The sequence below is a fragment of the Electrona antarctica genome (assembly GCF_951216825.1).
Source record: "Electrona antarctica genome assembly, chromosome: 7".
Lineage (NCBI taxonomy): Eukaryota > Metazoa > Chordata > Actinopteri > Myctophiformes > Myctophidae > Electrona > Electrona antarctica.
In genome coordinates this window covers 32,422,352-32,444,238 of record NC_136812.1, presented here as the reverse complement: position 1 = coordinate 32,444,238, position 21,887 = coordinate 32,422,352, and the positions used below count along the sequence as shown (strand labels likewise).

The following is a 21,887-nucleotide window of genomic DNA, read 5'->3' as shown; positions in this document are numbered from 1 at the left end:
ACCTGATAGCCTCTGTGCACACGTACAACTGTGCAATAATAATTTAAATTTGCTTCTATATTATTTCCTGCATACAGTAAATATTTCCTCCTCATGTTCCTTAACTTCATCCTTATGTTCCTTAACTTCATCCTTATGTTTACAATTATATTTTTGAGAATATTATTCAGTGTAATGCACCGAACTCACAGAGACAAATTATTTTAGTATGTGCAAATGTACACAACAATGGCTCAGTTAAGTTCAGGAGGAAGAGTGACCACTTGGAAATTAGAACTAGGTTCCCGGTTCTCCAGGGCCCAGGGTTAGTTGTGCATTCTTGAGCAGACACTGACTGAACCCCTAACTTCTCTGGTGAATGTAATGCACATTGTAAAGTGTGTGCGTGTGCGTGTGCGTGTGCGTGTGCGTGTGCGTGTGTGCGTGCGAGCGCACATACAGTACAGTATATATGAAATAACGTTGTTTTCATTTGAGTTGTACATGTGAAATACTGTGAAATTAGTTGGCGGCAGGTTATAAAGAAACTAAATAAACCATTTGACAACACAGAGTAAAGTACCCTAGATGTACTGGTTTATATTATAAACAGGCGAGAGAAAATGGCAGTCGTTACTCCGATGATTGAAGATGTAATGTTTTGTACAAAAACAATATAATTAAAATACAAGATTGGGAGTGTGAGGAGAAATGACAGAGAAACATGGATTGAAAGGCAACAGAGTGAGGCTGGTACATACAGTAATGACAGCTAAAGAGCTTTTCTGTTAAGCAGAGAGAGAGAGCTTAGTTTGCTCTATAAGAGCAGGATCCCATTTTAGAGAATGCTTGTGTGAGTGTTTCTGTGTGCATGTGTGTCAAAGGGCGTAAGTGCAGCTGTTGTCAAAGGACAAGTAAGCAGGGCAAGCAGAGTTTGACAGCTTTTTTGCAGCCAAGTGTGATGTGACCCAGAGAGTCATGCAGAATCCCATTGAATGTATGAGTTACAATGTTGAAACACTGAATTGGGACTGTATAGCAGGGGTAAAGAAAACACTGTTCTAACTGTTTTTCCATTGTTGACACCTGAGGTGTGACATATACTAAAACTAAAGAAAAGTAAATTAAGTTACTTAAAAACAACTTATTCTCCCTGGCTTCTAAAATTGTATTTATTTAATTTTATTTGAGCCTTAATTTATTTTAACATTGTATACAGTATGTTTTGTGTGTAATAAGTAGGTGCATTGTAGTATCTCACAAAAGTGAGTACACCCCTCACATTTCTGCAAAAAAATAAAATATATATCTCTTCATGTGACAACAATGAAGAAACGACACTTTGATACAATGTAAAGTAGTCAGTGTACAGCTTGGATATCAGTGTAGTTATTAGTGCAGCTGTGCCCGGCAGCTGGCGAAAACTAGAGTTCTCAACAGGCCCGAAAATGAAGGCCTGGCCCTACCTGGGCCCTCATCAAACCCTGTACACTCAAGACACATGCCCCCGCTGCCACCCTTAGATCTCCATATATGGAGCTGACCTGTTCTGACATTCCATATGTTCGTCTGACCTCATCAAACCCTGTACACTCAAGACACATGCCCCCGCTGCCACCCTTAGATCTCCATATATGGAGCTGACCTGTTCTGACATTCCATATGTTCGTCTGACCTCATCAAACGCTGTACACTCAAGACATGCTACATATATGGCCAGTACAGAATTCATTCCATAATATGTTGATCTGACCCCCAATGCCAAAGCGCCAGCGCTTTCCCAGCAGTCTGCCGTCACCCAGGCGGATGCCTGCATGCTTCTTATCTTACTGGTCATTATTATTATTATCCCACTACCAGAACCAGAATAGGGTCGATGTGGTGTTTGGTTGCCGAGCTTACCAGCACTCCACTTGCCTCCACACTTCCACAGACTATTCATAAGTACTCTGCCAAGGTTCTAAGATTATTATCCCGCACTCAATATCTTCAAATATTGTACCGATAATATGAAATGCATTATTCAGGCACATTTCAGCCACCTCTGTTGCCCATTAGGACCACTCTACGCAACACCAAACAGCGTCATCAAACAGGCCACAGGTTTCTGCATTACACTTTTTATAAAAAAAAATTTTGCGCGTGCAGCCGTGCACAAATAGGCTCTGCTGTCGTGTTCATGAGCGCACCGCTCCCGTTCTTATGACAGCGACTGGAGGTGTGGTTTTGAGGACAACTGTTTTGAATAGCTATTATTGTTCAAACACAACAGAAACCAAGGACTATATATTTCAAGGGCGAGAGAGCACAATAAAAATCCTAATCATTCTTCCTCCACACTGGGAGAAAAACAGCATCTGAAAGTTTGATGGGGCATTTTTTACACGTGAGTGCAGTTAGAACTTTTCCATTGCATCTTAGGAAGGGTTCTTCTGCTGCCTTTATGCGCGTGCATGCTGTTTCTTATCAGTGTGACGTCGTCTGATAAGGCGTCTATTGAATGACCGCAACGATGGATGCCGGACGGACTTAAATCCCCTTTTAATTCCGAATAAAAGTTAAATCCTATTAAAAGTTGTCATGTAAACACCTACAAAAACTTAAATCCGAATGAAAATGCTCAATGCGATTCAGATGTAACTGACCGGATTATTCCGATGTTGAATGCGATTGGAAAAATATTGGACAAGTAGCCAGTCGGAAATGTCCCTCCTGGGCTACTGTTGAGATATAGGCCAGGGCTCCTCCCACTTCCTGCTTCCTAAATTGTTTGGCCCACTATAAAAACCATAGACATATAAAGGTAGATGCCCCTTTCGGCTGTGGAGCGTATGTGCTCAAGGGAGGGCAAAAAATACCTGAGATTTCTTTGCGAAGCCCCGCGGAAGCATGAGTGTGCGTCACAGAGCGCATGTTCGGGTCTGATAAGTCCCGGAAAAGATGCGCTGTGATTGGCCAGTAGTCACTTGAGTGGCTGCTGCGTGACGTAGTGTGCCGTCCACTCTTCCGGCGTACCAGTGTAAATTCTATATCTATATATGTTAAAAACCAACTAGCTAGGGTTTTATAGGACTTCATGGTGGTGACAATGTGACAGGTTGCCGGCTGTGCAATGCCCCAGGTAGGGGCATTGTATGTGCTGGATGAAAGTGCTGTGTTGTATAATTGCCCTGCTTTTGTTTGTCACACCTTAGGCCCTGCTCCCTAGATAGTGAGTAGTCTCGTGCTGAGCCTCCCACATGAGGTTATTTTACATAATGGATAGGTTTGTACAGTGCGTGCATTCATTCTTATGATTTGTTTCTTTTGTAGACATTGACTGCCACTGTATTATTTTCTACATTTTGATTGTAATAGTTCCCCCAAGAAGGATCAAATATCTAAACTGTTTAGGTGTTTAGGTGCTCCACCTCTTCTGCTGCAGGATAGGTGCAGTGACCTGGGTGGCTATAGGCTCACAGCGGTGCTCCCTTGAAGTCCCCCCTTGCACTTTGGTATTGTGTACTTCATCCTCCCTGCATGCTTCCCTTTTGTTCACTGTAGGTCCTCTCTAGATTGAGTATTTTATTACATTTTAGCTTCTCCTCTCCTCTGTTTTATGACTTTTTAATTATTTCGTATACAATAGTGTTACTTTTATTATGCTCATATGCTCATTTCCAAGGCAATCCAATGCGCTTCCAAGGCGCTCATTTCCAAGGTGCGCCAAGGGAATGTTATCTTCCGAGGAGTTTGTACATAGAGCGCGTTTTTTTGTGCATTTTGCAGATCCGAAATCTGCAGTAAAAAAACGTCACGCAAAACATCCTTGGTACGATGCAAATTATTTAAATTAGTTGCAATGTTTTCGCAGAACGAAATTGAGTGAAGCAGCAGCAGTGAGGATGATCCCCCTGATCTGTGAGTGTTCAAAGATCCAATCTGAACCGTCCCGAGTTGATCATGATCACTCTGATAATTTTCTTTCTTTTCAAAATCTTTTTATTCAGGTTTTTTATAACAGAAGCCCAGGGGCAAGTATTAAACAGACATAATAAAATGTAAAAATAAAACTCAATCCCCTATCCCACCCTCCCCCCACCCACAATCCCAAGGATAGAATAGGATAGAAAATAAAAAAATATGTCTATATACACATATACACAAAATTACATGCATACACAATTACAAAAAAAACAAGATCATAGCAGAGCAGATTTTGTTTCTGTTTGGTTTGGCGTTGGCCGAGGCATAGGCACGGCACACTATGCAGTTTGTGTGTTGTGGTAGAATGTCATAAACAGGCCCCAGGTCTTGTTAAAGGAAGGTCATCCCTTCCAGCAGTGCCAAGGAGAGCCATTAAGGGGTCTGGGTTTAGATTTTGATGTAGAATGTTGGATAGAGTATTGAACACATTCCCCAAAAATGGTTGTAATTCCGGACACATCCAATACTGATGGATCACCGCTCTTGCACTTGTCACAGGTAGGAGTTACGTTAGGATACTAGCCAGTTTAGCCTTAGACATATGAGCTCTATGGACTATTTTAAACTGCACTAAGCAATGTCGTGCACAAAGAGAGGACTTGTGTATATAAGAAAAAATAGAATCCCATACTTCATCAGACAGTGTGAGCCCCAGATCATCTTCCCAGTCGGCTTTTATCTTATCTAAGGGTGCTGGCCTCGAATTTGAAATGATATCATATAATATTGAAATGGCGCCCTTAATCGTTGGGTCAAAAGACAGAAATTCATCAATAGGGTTAGCATTAGGCTTATCGGGAAAGCCAGGTAATATAGAGCTCACATAATGTCGGGCCTGCAAAAGTGTGGTCTAGGTAGACTATATTTCTTTGAAATTTGATCAAAGGATGCAAAGCTCCCCTCTATAAATAGGTCTTTAAACCATTTGATGCCCCATGCCAACTCTGAAAGGTCATGTCTTGCATTGATAGAACAAAAAGGTGGTTGGAAGCGACAGGACTGACCAGGGAGAGGTCTCTATAATTTTTCCTGAACTGGGCCCACACTCTCAGCGTATGACGCACCACCGGGTTAGTTATTGAATCAGGCAGGGGGCGGCCAAGCAGTGTACTAAGAATAGCTGGAAGTGACAGATCCCTGCACGACTGTAGCTCCAGAGATGTCCATTCTGGGCAATTAGGCTTAAAGGGGAATACCACTCATTTATATACCTTAGAGCTGTTATGTGGAAATAATAAAAAGGTCCCCCCATTCTGTGTTTCCTAGAACTGGAGGTCTGAAAAAAACCATTAACATGGTGAATCACATCTTGATGACATCATCAAGATGTGATTCACCATGTTAATTAATGAATGCCCCTTTAAGGTAGAAATTATTCCAAAAGGCAAGACACCGGATGTTAGCAGCCCAATAGTAATGACAAAAATCGGGGAGCCCCATGCCTCCATCCCACTTTACCCTTTTAAGTAACATTCTGCTCACACACAGCCACTCTGATAATTTTCAAACATGTTTGATATAGGCTAGCGTATCTGAACTGCTACTGTACAGTGCAGCGGGGGACTTACAGAAAGACAGTGGAGGAGAGGACGCAATGCCGTCAGTCCGCTGATCAGTGATCACACACACACACACACACACACACACACACACACCCACACACACACACCGTCCCAACAAGAATACGCAATTATCTCTATAATGTCCATATCTATCCCATCCCCTTAAACTTTTATATAACTTGCCTATTCCAAGTTGCAACCAAAAAGGTTCTTCGTTGTTAATAAACCCCTTGCATTTGAACCATCCTGCACCGCTTCACTGTCTGCGCTTGGGTCCTACACCTCTCTGCCTCGCACCGTGACAGAACGAATCAACCAGCATGGACCCAGCGGACAGAGGTTTGATTTTTTGATTATTATTTTTTTTTTAACTTTTCTTTAATGAAGATCCACAGTTCCTTCACCAACTGGCTAAATATTGGAGGCAGGATCCAGAATTTGCCCAGTACATGGCATTCTTCAGATGGGAGAGTCGGGGTGCCATCTTTCCTCAATTGCCTTCTCAAGAGGCAGTCTCTCCGTCTACTCCCCTGCTCTTCAGCCCACTGCCTCGCCAGTTCTCCAGCCTGATCCCCAGGCCCAGCCTGTTGGATCCCAGAGTGCCTCGTTACCCTGCATCTGGGGGCCTCCGCTGCCCAGCCTGCCCAGCTCTCTGTTGCCCAGCCCATGCGAGTGTCCACCGCCCAGTGACGCCCAGTCCCTGATGTTCAGCGACTGCAAGTCTCAGCTGCTGCCCGGTGAGGCGAAGACTCCACTGCTGCCCAGTGTGACTCTGCCCCCAGCCCAGCCTGGTGCCTTGTCAGCCTTCTCCACCACCATCTGGCCGGAACCCCTGTCGTCTGACCCCGTCGACGTCCCGCTGGAACCCTCGTCGGTTGACCCCGCGATCGTTCCGCCGGAACTCCCGTCGGCTGACCCCGCTGACGTCCCGCCGGAACTCCCGTTGGCTGACCCTGTCGACATTCGTCTAGTACCAATGTCAGTTTTCCCTGACTGCTGGGCGAGCGCTGGCGATTTGGAATGGGGGGTCAGATCATCTATCTATCTATCTATCTATCTATCTATCTATCTATCTATCTATCTATCTATCTATCTATCTATCTATCTATCTATCTATCTATCTATCTATCTATCTATCTATTACTAATACAAGCAACACAACAGACCGTAACCAATACAACAGACCATAACGGTGTTACGCACCTACTCTCCTGGCGCGGTCAACAGCGTACATTGCTGCTCAGAATCAGGTGTTGGGTGAAATCAACCCTCATCCCGCCCTACACCATCAAACACAAATGTCTGGTCAAACCATGTGACTCCCATTGGAAAAGCATTCAGGCAGAGCACAGAACATGTTATTTATGTGTGAATGGGGCCACACGCACGCACGCATGCACGCACGCACACACGCACACACACACACACACACACACACACACACACACACACACACACACACACACACAGTCCGCCCGTCACTCCGTTCATCTCTACAAGTCTACATAGTAGTATAGTTTCGCACCTAGCTGCTTCACATGCCATGTGCCTGCACATGTCAAACATTCCAAAATGCATCTTTGCCTTGCATTTTGTTTGCCTTTACATTACCCATCACGACAACACCACACACACGTTGTGGAACACAAGCTCCCACCGCCATGCAGCCAGCCAGGTTGCCACATCCACGGAATACATGCAACTGGTTATATGAAAACATTGCAGGTTGCCACGTTTGCTTTTTTTAAGTAGAAAAAAAGAAAGAAAAAAACACTCTGCCAGGTTGCAACTCAAATCATTCCATTTTGCGAACAATGATTAATTTGAATGTGAAGGATCGATTCATCTATTCTATTCATTCTTACACACACGCATGCACGCACGCACAGACACCCTACAGAGAAACTTTTAACATATCAGATTGCAGGCAATCTTGGCTAATGCACAATTACAACAAGCATTTGTGTGATTGGATGGTAATCCCTCACTCTGTTTTTAGCCGCATGTTTGAGAGAGCTTATTCTAACAAGAGAGATGTAAACAAAGGAAATGTCCAATCAGAGTGATCTGTTTCACCAGAAAGAATACAGCTGAACTTGCAATTAAAAAGAAAAGAGAAGGCCTCCATGCAGACTTTTTGAAATTCATAAACTAATACTTGTCCTGTATGCTTATACAGTACATGTTGTTACTTTCAGAATGGCTATATACTGTGAACTACACATTTTGAAGCCTTTTCATTAGTTCATTCAGTTCACTCATTAATTCACACTTTATAGAGCACCGAAGTCCTGACGTCACTTTCAGTAGAGGGCACCAACACACAGGTTTATAGGTTTTTTATTTGTATTGAAATCTCCATAGGGCGATTTTATGTCGCTTCATATAAGAACTGTGTTTGAAAAATAAACCGATCACCCCGGCCTTTTCACTCATATGGATATGAAGCATCGACTGAAGGTGGAAATGTACAAATATACCCAAAGAGTAACAAAATAAGCGTTAGAAACGAGCCAAACAACCCAGAGACTACATTTCCGGGTAGGCTGCTTCTGCCCGCAGCCCGTCGCACAACAGAAACTGAACATTAATTACGTTTATTTTTATTTTTATTTTATTGATATATAATGTATCGTGGTTAGTACGAGTCGAGTCACCACCAGCTGAGCTTACGTCAACGAGGAATCTCAGGAACGCAATATGTTGACAGCTGGGCGTGACGTATATGCTCAGCGACATTGCATTCATATGTAGTTTCAAGGCTTTTGCGGTCACATTAATTCCATTTTCTCTAGAAACTGGCTGTATCAAATATGAATGGACATCATTAACGACGCACAGCCACTCCCCTGACAGAAACGCTGGGGTGGTCGGTTTATTTTTCAAACACAGTTCTTATATGAAGCGACATAAAATCGCCCTATGGAGATTTCAATACAAATAAAAAACCTATAAACCTGTGTGTTGGTGCCCTCTACTGAAAGTGACGTCAGACTTCGGTGCTCTATTATCAGGCAAATTAAGTTTGTCCTTGTAGCAGCTAGAGTATAACAATAAGTCTTTAATATGGGTCTGATCCAAACTAAAGCTGTTATGTGGAAACCCATATTAAATGCTTTTCACCATCCAGCATTTTCAGCATTCACCATTGAAGTCATAAAAATAAATACCCATTGTGTAAATTCTTCTTGCAGAAATGTCAAGGATAAAACACAAATCGGCAACATATTTCCATGGTTGTCTTTAAAGGGTAGCAGTATTTGGAAGTCAAGCAAGAATAACAGATTACATCATGTTCATCATCATCAAGGATAAAACTTATTTTCATTGTGTTCTAAAAGCCATGCTTTGACCCTTATCTTAAAAAGGAGATAGCTGCTGTAAGTAAGTTCCAGCAGTAATTTCCAGCTTATTGCTCCTCCAAATCTAAACAAACGTTTTCCCATTTCAGTGGTGAACTTGGGCATGGTCAGGTCTGCTATGCTGGCTCTGGTAAGATGGGAATGAACCACTGCACTTCTGAAAAGGTTTACAAAGGTACTCAGGGGCGCTGTTGATTTAATGTTCAGTTGAAGTTGAACTGGCCTGACCGCTAAAGGGAGCCAACCCAACTGCTGAAAGTGCATTTTAACAACATGGTCCCTTGCAGACAGCCCCAAAACGAGTCTGAACAGCTTGTTTTGAGAGACCTGTAGCTTCTCTTTTAGGGCTTTGGTAAGACCACCATACCATGAGCCAATGACATAGTCGAAACAACATAAAACCAGCGAGTTCGCTAATAAGCGATAAGCCGGGTCCAGAAACTGCTTTCCCGGCTAAGAACTTGGTTCTGCAGTTAACCTTGCTAATGGTCTTAAGAGCCATGGTTTCACCGCCCAGGCTGCTATCTAGCACAGGGGTTCTCAACGTTTTTGGCTGGGGACCCCCGGAAATGTATATTTACCACATCCTCATCAGAGGCTAGGATAGCTGAATCGTCTGCGTACAGGAACAAATTGACAGAACAGGCAAGGACACGGACACTCCCTTGGGGGACGCCGCACTTCACAGGCAAAGCCTTTGAGAGATGGCCTTGAAAATCTGTGATTCGGTCCCTGTCTGAAAGATACAACCTAAACCAATTTAAGCTGGAAGAGTTTAGGCCTAAAGCTGAAAGTTTGTTAAAAAGTAAGCCGTGGTGTACCTTGTCTATGTAGAAGAGCCGCCATTGGACTGGCCCCATGAAGTGAACGCAGTTGTCGTAACTCTGTCTTACTCTATGGCTCTGCCACTGCTGAGTGAGACTGACTCAGACTGGCTCACTTCTGTGTTTACGTGATTCTCTTCCTCTCGAAACAGACATATAGATCTCCGACAAATGTGCATGTGAGTGTGTGCGCACACACACACACACACACACACACACACACACACACACACACACACACACACACACACACACACACACACACACACACACACACACACACACACACACACACACACACACACACAGCTCCCAGCACCTTGAACCTTGAGCGGGTGCCACACGGTGGCGAAAGAGCTCACAGGACGGCGGGTTGGTATACTGACCCTTTCAATTGTTGTGCCCTCTTTATTTTTTAGGAAAACATAACTATCTGGCAATATACCTGGATCACTATTGAAGGACAGCTTTGGCCTTATTACATAGATTAGTCTGTGAACTGTATAGTTGTCTTCAACTTAGCTGAATGACAGTGTTGGTTAACATCCATGGACGATTTATAAATCATGGAGTGATTGTAAGTCTGTATTCTCCAGAGACTATATTTCAGCTAGACTTTTCAATTCAATCTTCAAATGTAAGCACGATTGTGAACAGTTGTTTCCCCCCATCAACACCAAATCTCTTCACTTAAAATACACGTTCAGTTAAAATAGCAGATCTGCAAGCTCACATGAATTGCTGATCTGCTATTTTCGCCAAATGTTTGCCTATTTTCGGGATGCTATGGTTCATTAGGTTGAACATTGAGGAGGGGGCATAATGCCAGGGATACAGAGAAGCTTATAGCAAGCCCTGAACTCCACAGGTGTTAGGGATGGGCAAATATTACCTACACCAGTGATTCCCAAACCTTTTCATGTCAAGGACCCCCAAATCGACACTTATCACCCCGCGGACCCCCATTTGAAAAAATATGCCAAGGACCCCCATAAGAGAAGACTTTTACAGCTCTAGCAGTGATTCTCAAACATTTTAATTTCAAGGACCCCCAGTTTGAACTGAATTAGGCTACGGCCCCCTATTTAATGGTATTTCTATCTCTGGGACCCCAATGTATATTGTAAAATCAATGTTAATTTAAATGTTAATTTGTAGACTCTCTGAGTTACAGACCCATAAGGGTCCATTTGGTTCCTATAACTATCATTTAGCTGGGGACCCCCTGGAACTCCCTCAAGGACCCCTAGGGGTCCCCGGACCCCACTTTGGGAACCACTGGCCTACACACCCATCCCCAACCCTAAACAGTCACCTGCAGCTGCTTCAAAGTGGATAACAAGTTTGAGGGACTGACCTGTTCGGTTAGCCGTCGTGTCCTCAAGAAGAAGCCCAGAAGACACCCTATGACCACAGCCAGCACAGACAAGATGAGGAGTCCATTCTGTTTACACACATTCTTCGCCCTCGCCCACACTGCGTCCAAAGCCTCAACCATCGCGAGTCACGTATCCCTGCTGTATCAGCAACCCATGCATATATACATATGAGGTTGAGGAGCAAGGATGAATAGAAGGGGAGGAAAGGAAAAACCCTCAAGCCGGCTATAGAAAAAGAAACCTAGAAAATAATCAGGAATGGTGGGGATGTGTCCCCTTCCATGTTTTAATGCACTTTGGACTGAGCATCCCTCTTGTCCTTTCACTGTGGCAATCTGCGCTCATCTAAGAAGATCAGCATAGTTTCCCGCCTGTACCCTCCCACCTATCTCCACCCACTGGAGCCCCGCCTGTACCCTCCCACCTATCTCCACCCACTGGAGCCTAACTTCCCATGTTCGCCACACCCGACCACCAGGGGGGTTGTGACAGCTGTTGGCCACGTCCCCTGGGTGAACATCACCAATCCTGTTAGAGTGGGCCTGTATTAAAGAGGCCTGCTTCCGGATTAAAGACCCACAAGTGATTGGACAAAGGTCACAAGGGGGGGAGGGATGGGAGGGCTAACACCAGGCCCTTGCTGCCATTGTTGGCTAAATGTAAGCAGAAATCATGGTGATGCGACTAACCAAATCTTTATCTTAACGTGTGGCCGTGAATATATGATTAATAACATTGTCACAAAAACACAGAATTTTGTCTAGGGTGGCTGTAAGTGAAGTGAAGTTCATTGTGATCATAATTAGTGGACTTATGTCTCAGGTCAGGCAGACTGTACACCCACTGGACATGAGCTGGAAACCAAGCTGCACTACCTGCCAACTGTAGGCCTACAGAAATGTGCAAACAGCAGCAGGATTTGAGCTGTAAATCACACAAACCGCTGAACTGATCAGTGCCAACTTTCGTGTGCACACTTACACAATGGCCAACTTCTTACCTCCACGGAAGACAAGGAGCTTGAACCTTGCCCAAATTTGGAGTCATTCCTAGCCTCTGTCCGTCACACTCTCAGTTCCGCATGCTTCTCCTCACTGGCTTGAGAAATTGATCTGAACATGCTCAACATTGCTCAAGCCAGGAGAGTGGCCATTCTTGGTCATCTCCCCCAATCTCCTCAAAGTCCCTTATGGAAGCCTTTGGGCCTTAGGCTAGTTCGCCTATTAAATCCGCTCCAAAATAAAATATTCCGTCGATATATGATCATTAAGATCCCTGCTAACAGTTCACAGTGTTATTTGTCCCAAATGTCTTGCTGTATTGTTTATATGAGGTCTTTCTTCCAACTCACGTCCGAAATCTCGTCTTGCATGACTTCGGATTGAGCTAGGCTTCTCTCTTTCTCTCCACCTCGCCTCCATTATGCTCACCTCCCTCTGTGTACACATTTCGTCAACCTGTATTAATTTGAATATACCAACTTTTTCAACGGTAGAACATTGATTCTTTTAGCAGACAACAATTATGATATTACCATATCAAATGCACACAACCACAACGCCTGCTTTTCACTTTCCCAAAAAGTAAGCTGTTTATACCGGTTTTTTGTAAACACCGGAGATTCCGAGTTTGGCCTATGGGATCATCTGTCGTCATGGTTACAGCCCTGCAAACTATCCGACCCTAACCGTAATCGTAACACTAACCCTGGAAAACTGACATGTAAAGACACGCTCTGCACACTTTAGTGGACTTTAATTTAGGGCACGTGTCCACACGGCACACACAGGGTGTGCACAGTGTGTGTTTTATGAGTGGGATAATCATATTCAGAGCACTAGCACACTGATTGACGTGTCAAGGTCACCCTGGGATTTTATGACATATTAAATAATTTGTGCAATATTACAAAATGTTACAATTGAGTGATTATGCCAAGTTAAATGTAAAGGAGAAATGTTTTTTATCACTATGATATTAACGTGAATTTGTCCATTGAAGATCTTGTACATTCATAACATTGTGTCTTCTGCTCTAATGGCAGTAGTGGCGTGCATTGTGGCTTTCCATTCCATGACAATAATGCCTGTAAAAGCCTTTTGAGAACCATACAGGGCATTAGCAGAAATGCAGCTGACTGACGTGCGGTATCTGATGGCTATTATATTATAGAGAAACAGCTTGTCATGACTCATGTGAGATGTGCCACATAATCATTCCTATATTGTGGACAGTATAACTAGGGATGGGAATTGATAAGATTTTATACCAATGCTGTCTGCTTATTGATCTGATTCTTTATCAATTCCACTATTAATTCAATAATTCATAAATAAATACAAATTGTTGAAAGAGATTAGGCTTGGAACGTTTTCAATTGTTTTATAACCCCAGAGTCTGAACACATTAGAAAAAAGCATGAATGTCTGTATTACAATGATACTTATCTTTTCATCAGCGTAGACTGTATAACCGTGGCAGATTAATTGGGGACTTTGTGCATGACCTTTTTGATCATGCTCCCTGTGTACTGTAGATACCTGTATATTCTTAATTTCCATGTTCCCTGTTAATGTCTGTAATGCTGTTTTCTTCTTGTCTTTTTTCTGGTTCTGCTACTAGCCTGCTACAGACTTTCTGTGTGTGTGTGTGTGTGTGTGTGTGTGTGTGTGTGTGTGTGTGTGTGTGTGTGTGTGTGTGTGTGTGTGTGTGTGTGTGTGTGTGTGTGTGTGTGTGTGTGTGTGTGTGTGTGTGTGTGTGTGTGTGCCTGCCTGCGTGCGTGCGTGCGTGCGTGCGTGTTTTACATTGTTGTACGGCATTGAACCAATAACATCCTATCACTCACAATAATAACACCAAGTAATGTACATCATCGTCCAAACCTTTTGTATTTCCTACACTAAAATCATGAATGAACTAAATCTCCTTTTCTCTGTGTGTGCCAGGGCAGAGTTGCATGTGTTTAAGTACGTATCTGATGCTTAAGCTGAGCTCACATGTTGCGCCAGACTCCGTAGGCACTAATCCTTCTCTTTTGCCAATATTTCCTCTCTATCTGGTTTCATCAGGCACTGACAGGCAGGGATTACAGTGGATTAGACAACCAACCAGCAGCTGACATTCATTCATTCATTAAAAAGTGCTTCACACCTCTTTCCTTAAGATTTGACTTCAATGTATTTTAATGAATCATCAGAGTTCTGACAAGAGTCTTATCTTATTTGTTCAGGTTTAGACCGCTTGACCAATCGGCACCAAATGTCTTGTGCACATGCAGGGCCGTGCAGAGAACATTGAGGGGGCAGGGGCCCAAACCCAAGAAAAGGGATCAGAAAACCAGATTTTTTGGTTTGGTCTTTTTGTGGGGTCCCCGGGTCCGTCCCTCATGCCATTTCACACCATAAATGTAGTGGTCTATGGATGTCTTATGCTAATGGAGCAAGATGCTCCACAATATATACTTGGCCCATGTCATTGGACAGTAAAATAAGAAAATTACACAATACTGGTATTTTATTTTACAGCCTGCCATTTTTGGGGGAGGGGGGAAAGGCCCTATAAAAGTCAATTCATACTCCCTCACAGCTAGTGCCGAAGTCAGTGAAGTCGCTTGCAAATATTGGAGGTCCTTGACATGAATATGTTTTGTGGCCGGTAAATGATTATTTATTTGTGTAGCCTAGTATAGATTTGTAATTATTTTAGACAGTAGTTGTTTTATTGTTGAGAAGGAGTGTGAGAGGAGGAGAGGAGAGTAGCAGGTCTGACAACAACACTGCAGCCAGATCGCACGGCCAGCCCAGAGGCAGCTATACTGCCCACTCTGCGGAGCTCACCACCCGGCCACAAATATTTGGAAGTTTGCTTCAATGGCTTGTGTCTCTTCCAAACTACTGGTGTTTCCTTGGCTTCACGGCCGACAAATTTACCTTTAAGCTGGGCTGACTTCATGAGGAAATACCGATGTAGTGCCGAAATGATTTCGGCTCATCAGAAAATTTCAGTGGCACTGAAGCGCTGACTTTAGGCAATTCAAATTGTAGAGCCGAGCCGACATTTTTAAGTGGTGCCATCACTTCCTTAAGTAGCTTTGTGTGTGCCTGGGTGGCTGGGTGGCTGGCTGCCTGTGTCTGAGCACGGTAATTGCATTTGGTTGGTTTTCAAAACCAAGTGTCTGCGCTGTTGTACAGCCTAACACACACATACATATTAACTGTATATATGATGATTTCAGGTGTACAGTACAGTACAGTACAGTACAGTACAGTACAGTACAGTACAGTACAGTACAGTACAGTACAGTACAGTACAGTACAGTAGATGGACCCCTGTCATTTCTCAACCGTTTCGGACGCGAGGCGGCTCGCCGGAACCGGCTCGGCCCCCTGGGCGCGGCGTTCCTGGGGGTCTGGATGTTCCGGGGACCCCACACAGAGTTGCACCACTTACTTCACACGGGTGTGATTTTTTCCATGAGGCGAATTTTTGCAAAACTCTTTTTAAAATAAAATAAAACATGCAAATCGGTACACAGATATGTACACAGTACACAGTAACTGTATAGTCATGTGATCAACACAGATCTGTACGTTCAAGAGTGGTTTGTGGAGATTGTCAGGGTTGCTGCATACGAAGAAATGGCATATACAGTAGGAGGTCTGACAGACTGGATAAATATATCCGTAAATGGGGAGGATATATAATGCATATTGGCTTCCAAAGTTTGCGAGAGATGGGAGAAATGCATGTCTAGCCTGGGTCCAGACCATAGACCACGCATCTGATAGTCAGACTAATTCATGTACGTCATCCAAAGTGGTCCCCCTCCATTTGAATGGATGGGATGAAAAATCTTAAAACGTGAATAGCTCTAAATCAATGCTTCCAATTCTAACCAAAGATTATGTTTTTGACGGCCCATCGAGGTCTAGCTCCTTCCAAGATGGCACGGAGCAACCTTGAAATAGGCTCTAAAGCTGCAAATCACTGGGTGCCCTGATTTAATGGTTCCAAATTCCCCTGAGCGTTAAGGGTGTTAATGATTGATTGAATACTTTTCTAACAGTTTGCAGGAAGGTAGAGTTCAATACAAGGTCAAGAGGATTTAAACCCAAGAAAGCTTATGGCTTGTTTCCATTAGGGTCCTTCATACTCAATTCATCAAAACATTTAATGATATACAAATATACAGTACTATGCAAAAACGTCATACGTTTAAGTGGTTTAGAAAAAAAGAATCACACCTGTGACTGTGAAGAGGGGCGTTCTTATCATCGTACATTATCATACATCATCTCATTCTGGCCAATCACAATTTGCATCCTCACCTTCATCATCAATGTTTGTGTTAACCCATTTCGTCCTGAGACCAGATTCTATAAATGTCTTCTAAATCCTGACAGTTTTCTGAAAACCCTATGTTTCTATGTCAGTGGTGCTCAACCTTTTTCATGTCAGGACCCCCAGAATTCTCTGTTTTTGGCTGCCGACCCCCATCTGAAAATATGTTGCTCCAGGGACCCTCCAGAAGCAAAGATTTGAGTTAAAAACGTTCGCTCTGAAAGATTTGCGCCACATTTTCGCGATTTTAGCAGACCTACAAGCTCGTAGCTTGTGAGCTTGTATATCTGCTATTTTTCAATAGCTAAAGTATAACATAATGCTTAAGACAGTTCCCGTTCAGAATGGGTTAAGCAATGTTTGTGTACACTCAAAATTGTCCATTCATTGTCAATGGCATTTAATGTTTGCGTTGGGACAAAAATTGGGTTACATACACCAAAAGCTATAGCCTCGGAAACCCAGACGTTTTTATTTCCAGGGAGAAAAAAACAAAAGCTGCACATGGGAGGGGCTATCCCCCCTCAAAAAAAATCACACCCGTGTGAAGTGAGGGGTGTGATGGTCTCCTCCGTTCTCTCAGTCCCTCCGTTCTCTAACTCCCAGTTATTCTGTGTCCCCCATGCTTTATTTCACAAACATCACAACAGTGCATATAGTGGGTGTCACTCCTCAAAAGGTGTTTGCTTTTTCTATTGATCAATAAGGTGTGTGTGTGTGTGTGTGTGTGTGTGAAATGAAATGAAATGAAATCTATATTTACCCAGGGTATCTGGGCTAAGCTCAAGAACTTGTTTCCAGCCAGGCCCTGCTCATAGAACACATTTCATCGTAGTGGTTGATGCCTTGTTCAAGGGCATTTCAGCGGTGGTAATTTTAACGTGTCGGACGGCTGATTCGAACTGGGAACCTTCCGGTATCTAGACCGCGCCGCTATCCGTTCGGCCACCGCTGCCACCATGTGTGTGTGTGTGTGTGTGTGTGTGTGTGTGTGTGTGTGTGTGTGTGTGTGTGTGTGTGTGTGTGTGTGTGTGTGTGTGTGTGTGTGTGTGTGTGTGTGTGTGTGTGTGTGTGTGTGTGTGTGTGTGTGTGTGTGTGTGTGTGTGTGTGTGTGTGTGTGTGTGTGTGTGTGTGTGTGTGTGTGTGTGTGTGTGTGTGTGTGTGTGTGTGTGTGTGTGTGTGTGTGTGTGTGTGTGTGTGACGTGTAGACACTGGATTGTTAAAAGCCAATTATGGGTGACAGTTCTACTTTAACTTCAGTGGGCTGTCAAATTAATGTAATTTAAATCTGACCCGCATAATTTCTTAAGGGTGCACCAGCGAGAAGGCAACGGCAGGAACGGCGCCTATATGCACCTGCTCATGCATTTTAGCCTGGAATCAAGAGTGCCTAGCTATGTGTTATTCAGGAAATGATTTTATGCATCTTGCATTAATAGTCCGGGAGCTAGACCCAGCCCTCATAATGTTTTCAATTTTTAGTTCCTGTTAGAATATACCTTTTTTGGTAGCCTATATGTCTCTGGCGTAATTGTGTAAAGGCAAATATTACATACACATGGAAGTGTGACATTTGCCATGGAGTATCCTGACACATAGGGGTAAGTAGCAGAATTGACATCACCAGAATCACACAAGAAATGCTGTCCGCTTGACACATACCCATCAAATATGATTATTTCCAGCACTTCATAGTGAATATCACTGCCTCACTTGTAGTACAAAACTGCCTATTTCCATAAGAAGTCCTAGAATGTAACAATAGGTTCACATGTTCTGCTACTACTGCTGTCTGAAGTTAGAAACAGGAATAGTGAATATAAAACAAAAATACACCGCATGGATGATCTGATGTAGCCCAAGGTCATTGGGGTTTCGGGTCTCCCAACATCATTCCTCTCACTCAGGTGACCCAGCTGGGGTGATCAAGTCCCGACTTACGTCCCAGTAGCTACCTATTTTTTTACAGTCTATGGTAGCTACCCTCGATCAGTATTAGGGAGAAACCAGGGCCACACAATCCGTTCCTCCCGAACTACTCTGCCGGGACTGGGAGGTACTATTCTGGCGCGTGGAAGGACTTCTATACAGGCTATGTGGGTGGACTCCTGTATATATATATATATATATATATATATATATATATATATATATATGACACATACAGTACAATACAATGCAATACAATACAGATAAAAGAAAGACAGAGTGTATAGTGTGCCACACCATGCGTTGATGCCATGTGTGCATATGTGCCAGCACCCAACACTATGTCCATACAAAAACACAATACAATACAGATAAAAGAATATATATATATATATATATATATATTTATTATAGTTTCAGTACATATCAAATTATCAATAGTCATCCATCAAATCAATGTGCACCCAAATTTAACAATTGATAAAGTAAAAAAAACAACTGTAAATACAGTCAAAGGAGACACAAGAGAAATACTGTATGACAAGGGAGCATCAGAGAACTTGTTTTTATCATTTTGCATACAAAGAAAAATAATAACTAATAACAAAATAATTGTTATGCCACGGCATATTTGACACCTTAAATTCACCACCCTTCATATCATCGTCAACTAGCCCACTTTAGGTTTAATCATCATCATATTCATCTTCCTCCTCCTCTTCATCATCATCATCATTCATATGTGTATGAATTTCTTCTAGGTCATCCTCTTCTGTCCCCTCTACAGACAATACATCAATGAGGGCTTTGTGGATGATCACCTTCAAACCATAGAGGCTCTAGTTTACCATTCTGAGTTCAAATGCAACCCATGGTCTTGTTCTCATGAGCCCTCTTCCGGATGCATACCTGGACGTTAACTCTTTTGACGTGCTGAAAGAGGACCCTCTTGCATGGTGGAGAAGTTGAAACACATTTTCTTCATCTTGATCTCTCTTGCTCATGTGTTGGTCTAGTGGAGACATTTTCTGCTTGGCATGCTAAAGCACGTTTAGTATCAAAGAAAAATGGAGGGATGTGTGTTGACAGTTTCTGTGATCAGCCTTAGAAGAAAACGCTACAAAGCTATCATTTACTTTCCCCCTTGCAACCATGCAAAATGCAATTTTCCAAAGGTGGTGGCTGATTCTTCATCTTTGATGAACTCTGGTTCCAGGTGTCCAGTCTTCATCCCCTTTTCTTTTTGGCATCTTGACTGCTTTATATGTTGTAGCAATGCAACCATCAGAAAATCTGTATATTCATTGTCAGATCAACATATGAAATGCCAGAACAGATCAGCTCCATACAGTATATGCGATCTAAGGGTGGTAGCGGGGACATTTTCTTGAGTGTACTACAGGGTTTGATGAGGGCCCAAGTAGGGCCTACCGGGCGTGGCTGCACAGCCTGCACTAATAACTTTGGGTCAGGCCCCTCTAGAGTTTGAAATTCGAATGGACAGGTATAAGTCAAAAGGGAGACATCGAAGAGGAAGGATGGATGGAGAAGGTTCTGACATATATCCATATATGGAGATCTAAGGGTTTGAGGTTTGAGGTCAGATGTAGAGTTGCTGGCCAATATTGATGACATCAGGGAACTCCATATATGGGCTTAACGATTACTATGACATCAGGGTCTCCACATCTCCATCCCTGATGGTGTCACATGATGTCACGAGACCTGGGCACAATATATGGTGCCCGACCAACACACCGATGGTGCCCGACCAACCAAGCAACACACTGACGGGAAATGCACGATTCCATAGTTAACTGCGACCTTCGGCCTATTATAGTGCCAGGGCTTTCAAAGTTTGCAGGATTGGCCCGTTTTGAACAAAAAGCCTCAAATCATGAACGCAGCGTGCCGTGCAATTTACGTGAAATCTTTCACAGACTTTCCTACTAGGCTGAGGAATATATCCCACCCTTTTCACATTGGCTTGTTATAGCGCCACCAACAGGTGGATTTTTGCAAAACACATTTTTGGAACAAAATGCCTCAAATCATGAACACAGCATGCAATTTACGTGAAATCTTTCACAGACTTTCCTACTAGGCCGAGGAATATATCCCACCATTTTCACATTGGCCTGTTATAGCGCCACCAACAGGTGGATTTTTGCAAAACACATTTTTGGAACAAAATGCCTCAAATCATCCAATTGCCATCCAAGGCATAAGAAGAAATGGCACCCTTTTCACATTGGCCTATTATAGCGCCACCAGGAGGCCACAACCTGACCTGCCCTGGTGGAGACCTGTGCCTGTGCATGGGGCACTTTATCTAGTTCTGCCTGTTTCAGACCTCTGCTTGTCCCTTGTTATGCCTGCCTGAGGTCTTGTATCTTTGCCTGTTTATCCTAGAACCTCTACGTATAGACCTGGACCGAACCTCTGACTACAGCTTGCCTTACCCATATATATATATATATATATATATATATTCACTATTCCTGTTTCTAACTTCAGATAGCAGTATAGTAGCAGAACAGAACCTATTGTTACACTTTAGTTCTCTGGAAGGCTAGTGACTGAAAATGTAGGTATAGAGGTATAGTGCAGACTTTTGGCCACAGAAAGAGTAATTGTCAAGATAGAGAGGTCATCTTGGGCTCAAATTATGAAAATGGGTAGTTTTGTATCTACAAGTGAGGCAGTGATATTCACTATAAAGTGCTAGAAAATAATCATAGTTGATGGGTATTTGTCAAGTGAACAGCATTTTTTGTGTATTTCTGGCGATGTTGTGGGTGATATTTTACAATAGAATGGTAGCAAGCCCCAGAAATCTATTCTGCTTTTACTCCGGGCAGGGCTTGACATTAAGGCTTGTCCGCTTGTCCAGGATAATTAATAAATCTTTCCGGACAAGTGCATCAAAATTTTACTTGTCCGTTGGACAAGTGACTCTTGGTTTCACTTTTTCTGCGACACTCCTATAGCAGCCAACAATATTGTCTGGCATTATTGTGTGGCTTTCCAAATAATCACCATTCCAATATTGGTAATAGCCCTAGAATGTCTGTGATCTTACATACATTTCATGTATTCCAAATACACAGCAATAGATTGATCCTATCCACGCACGGTTATAGCAGACTGACCATGTCAGCATTTAAACTTACCTGCGTGTGTACTGCTGCGTTTGTACCCACCCAGTAATTAATTCCTAAGACTTGGAGTCAGATATTGTGCTCTATAGTTTCATGTCCATTTGAAAGTTCTTGCAGAAAACGTGTTTTAAGTAAAATATCGCCACTTTTACATGAGGACACTTTGGGAAAAGTTGATGTTTGGGAAGCACAAACGTATGGGGCACACAATTGACAGGTGGTAATTGATCACACCACCTACTTTTTATGTGGCCCATACATTTTTGCTTCCTAAAGGAAGTTTTGATATGTTCAGCCCTGCATTCATTCCGGGCCCCTCGCCGGAGAGAATGTCGTCCGTATTTTACTAAATATACCTTCTCTGCCAGAACTTTCAAATTAATAT

The 21,887-nt window shown here is 43.1% G+C and overlaps 2 protein-coding genes across 3 annotated transcripts in view; one reads left to right on the top strand and one right to left on the bottom strand.

Annotated features, from left to right (window-relative positions):
* The window catches only part of slc1a7b (solute carrier family 1 member 7b), a gene marked incomplete at its 5' end in the record, with an annotated part of 40,606 nt that extends 29,415 nt beyond the window's left edge, over nucleotides 1-11,191 (bottom strand). The window contains one exon of the mRNA XM_079505735.1: nucleotides 11,051-11,191. Within this exon, the coding sequence (XP_079361861.1) occupies nucleotides 11,051-11,191 (141 nt within the window). The remainder of the gene's footprint in view (nucleotides 1-11,050) is intronic.
* Nucleotides 1-21,887, top strand: part of podn (podocan) — a 163,762-nt gene that overhangs the window by 50,452 nt on the left and 91,423 nt on the right. The gene's annotated exons all lie outside the window — the stretch shown is intronic.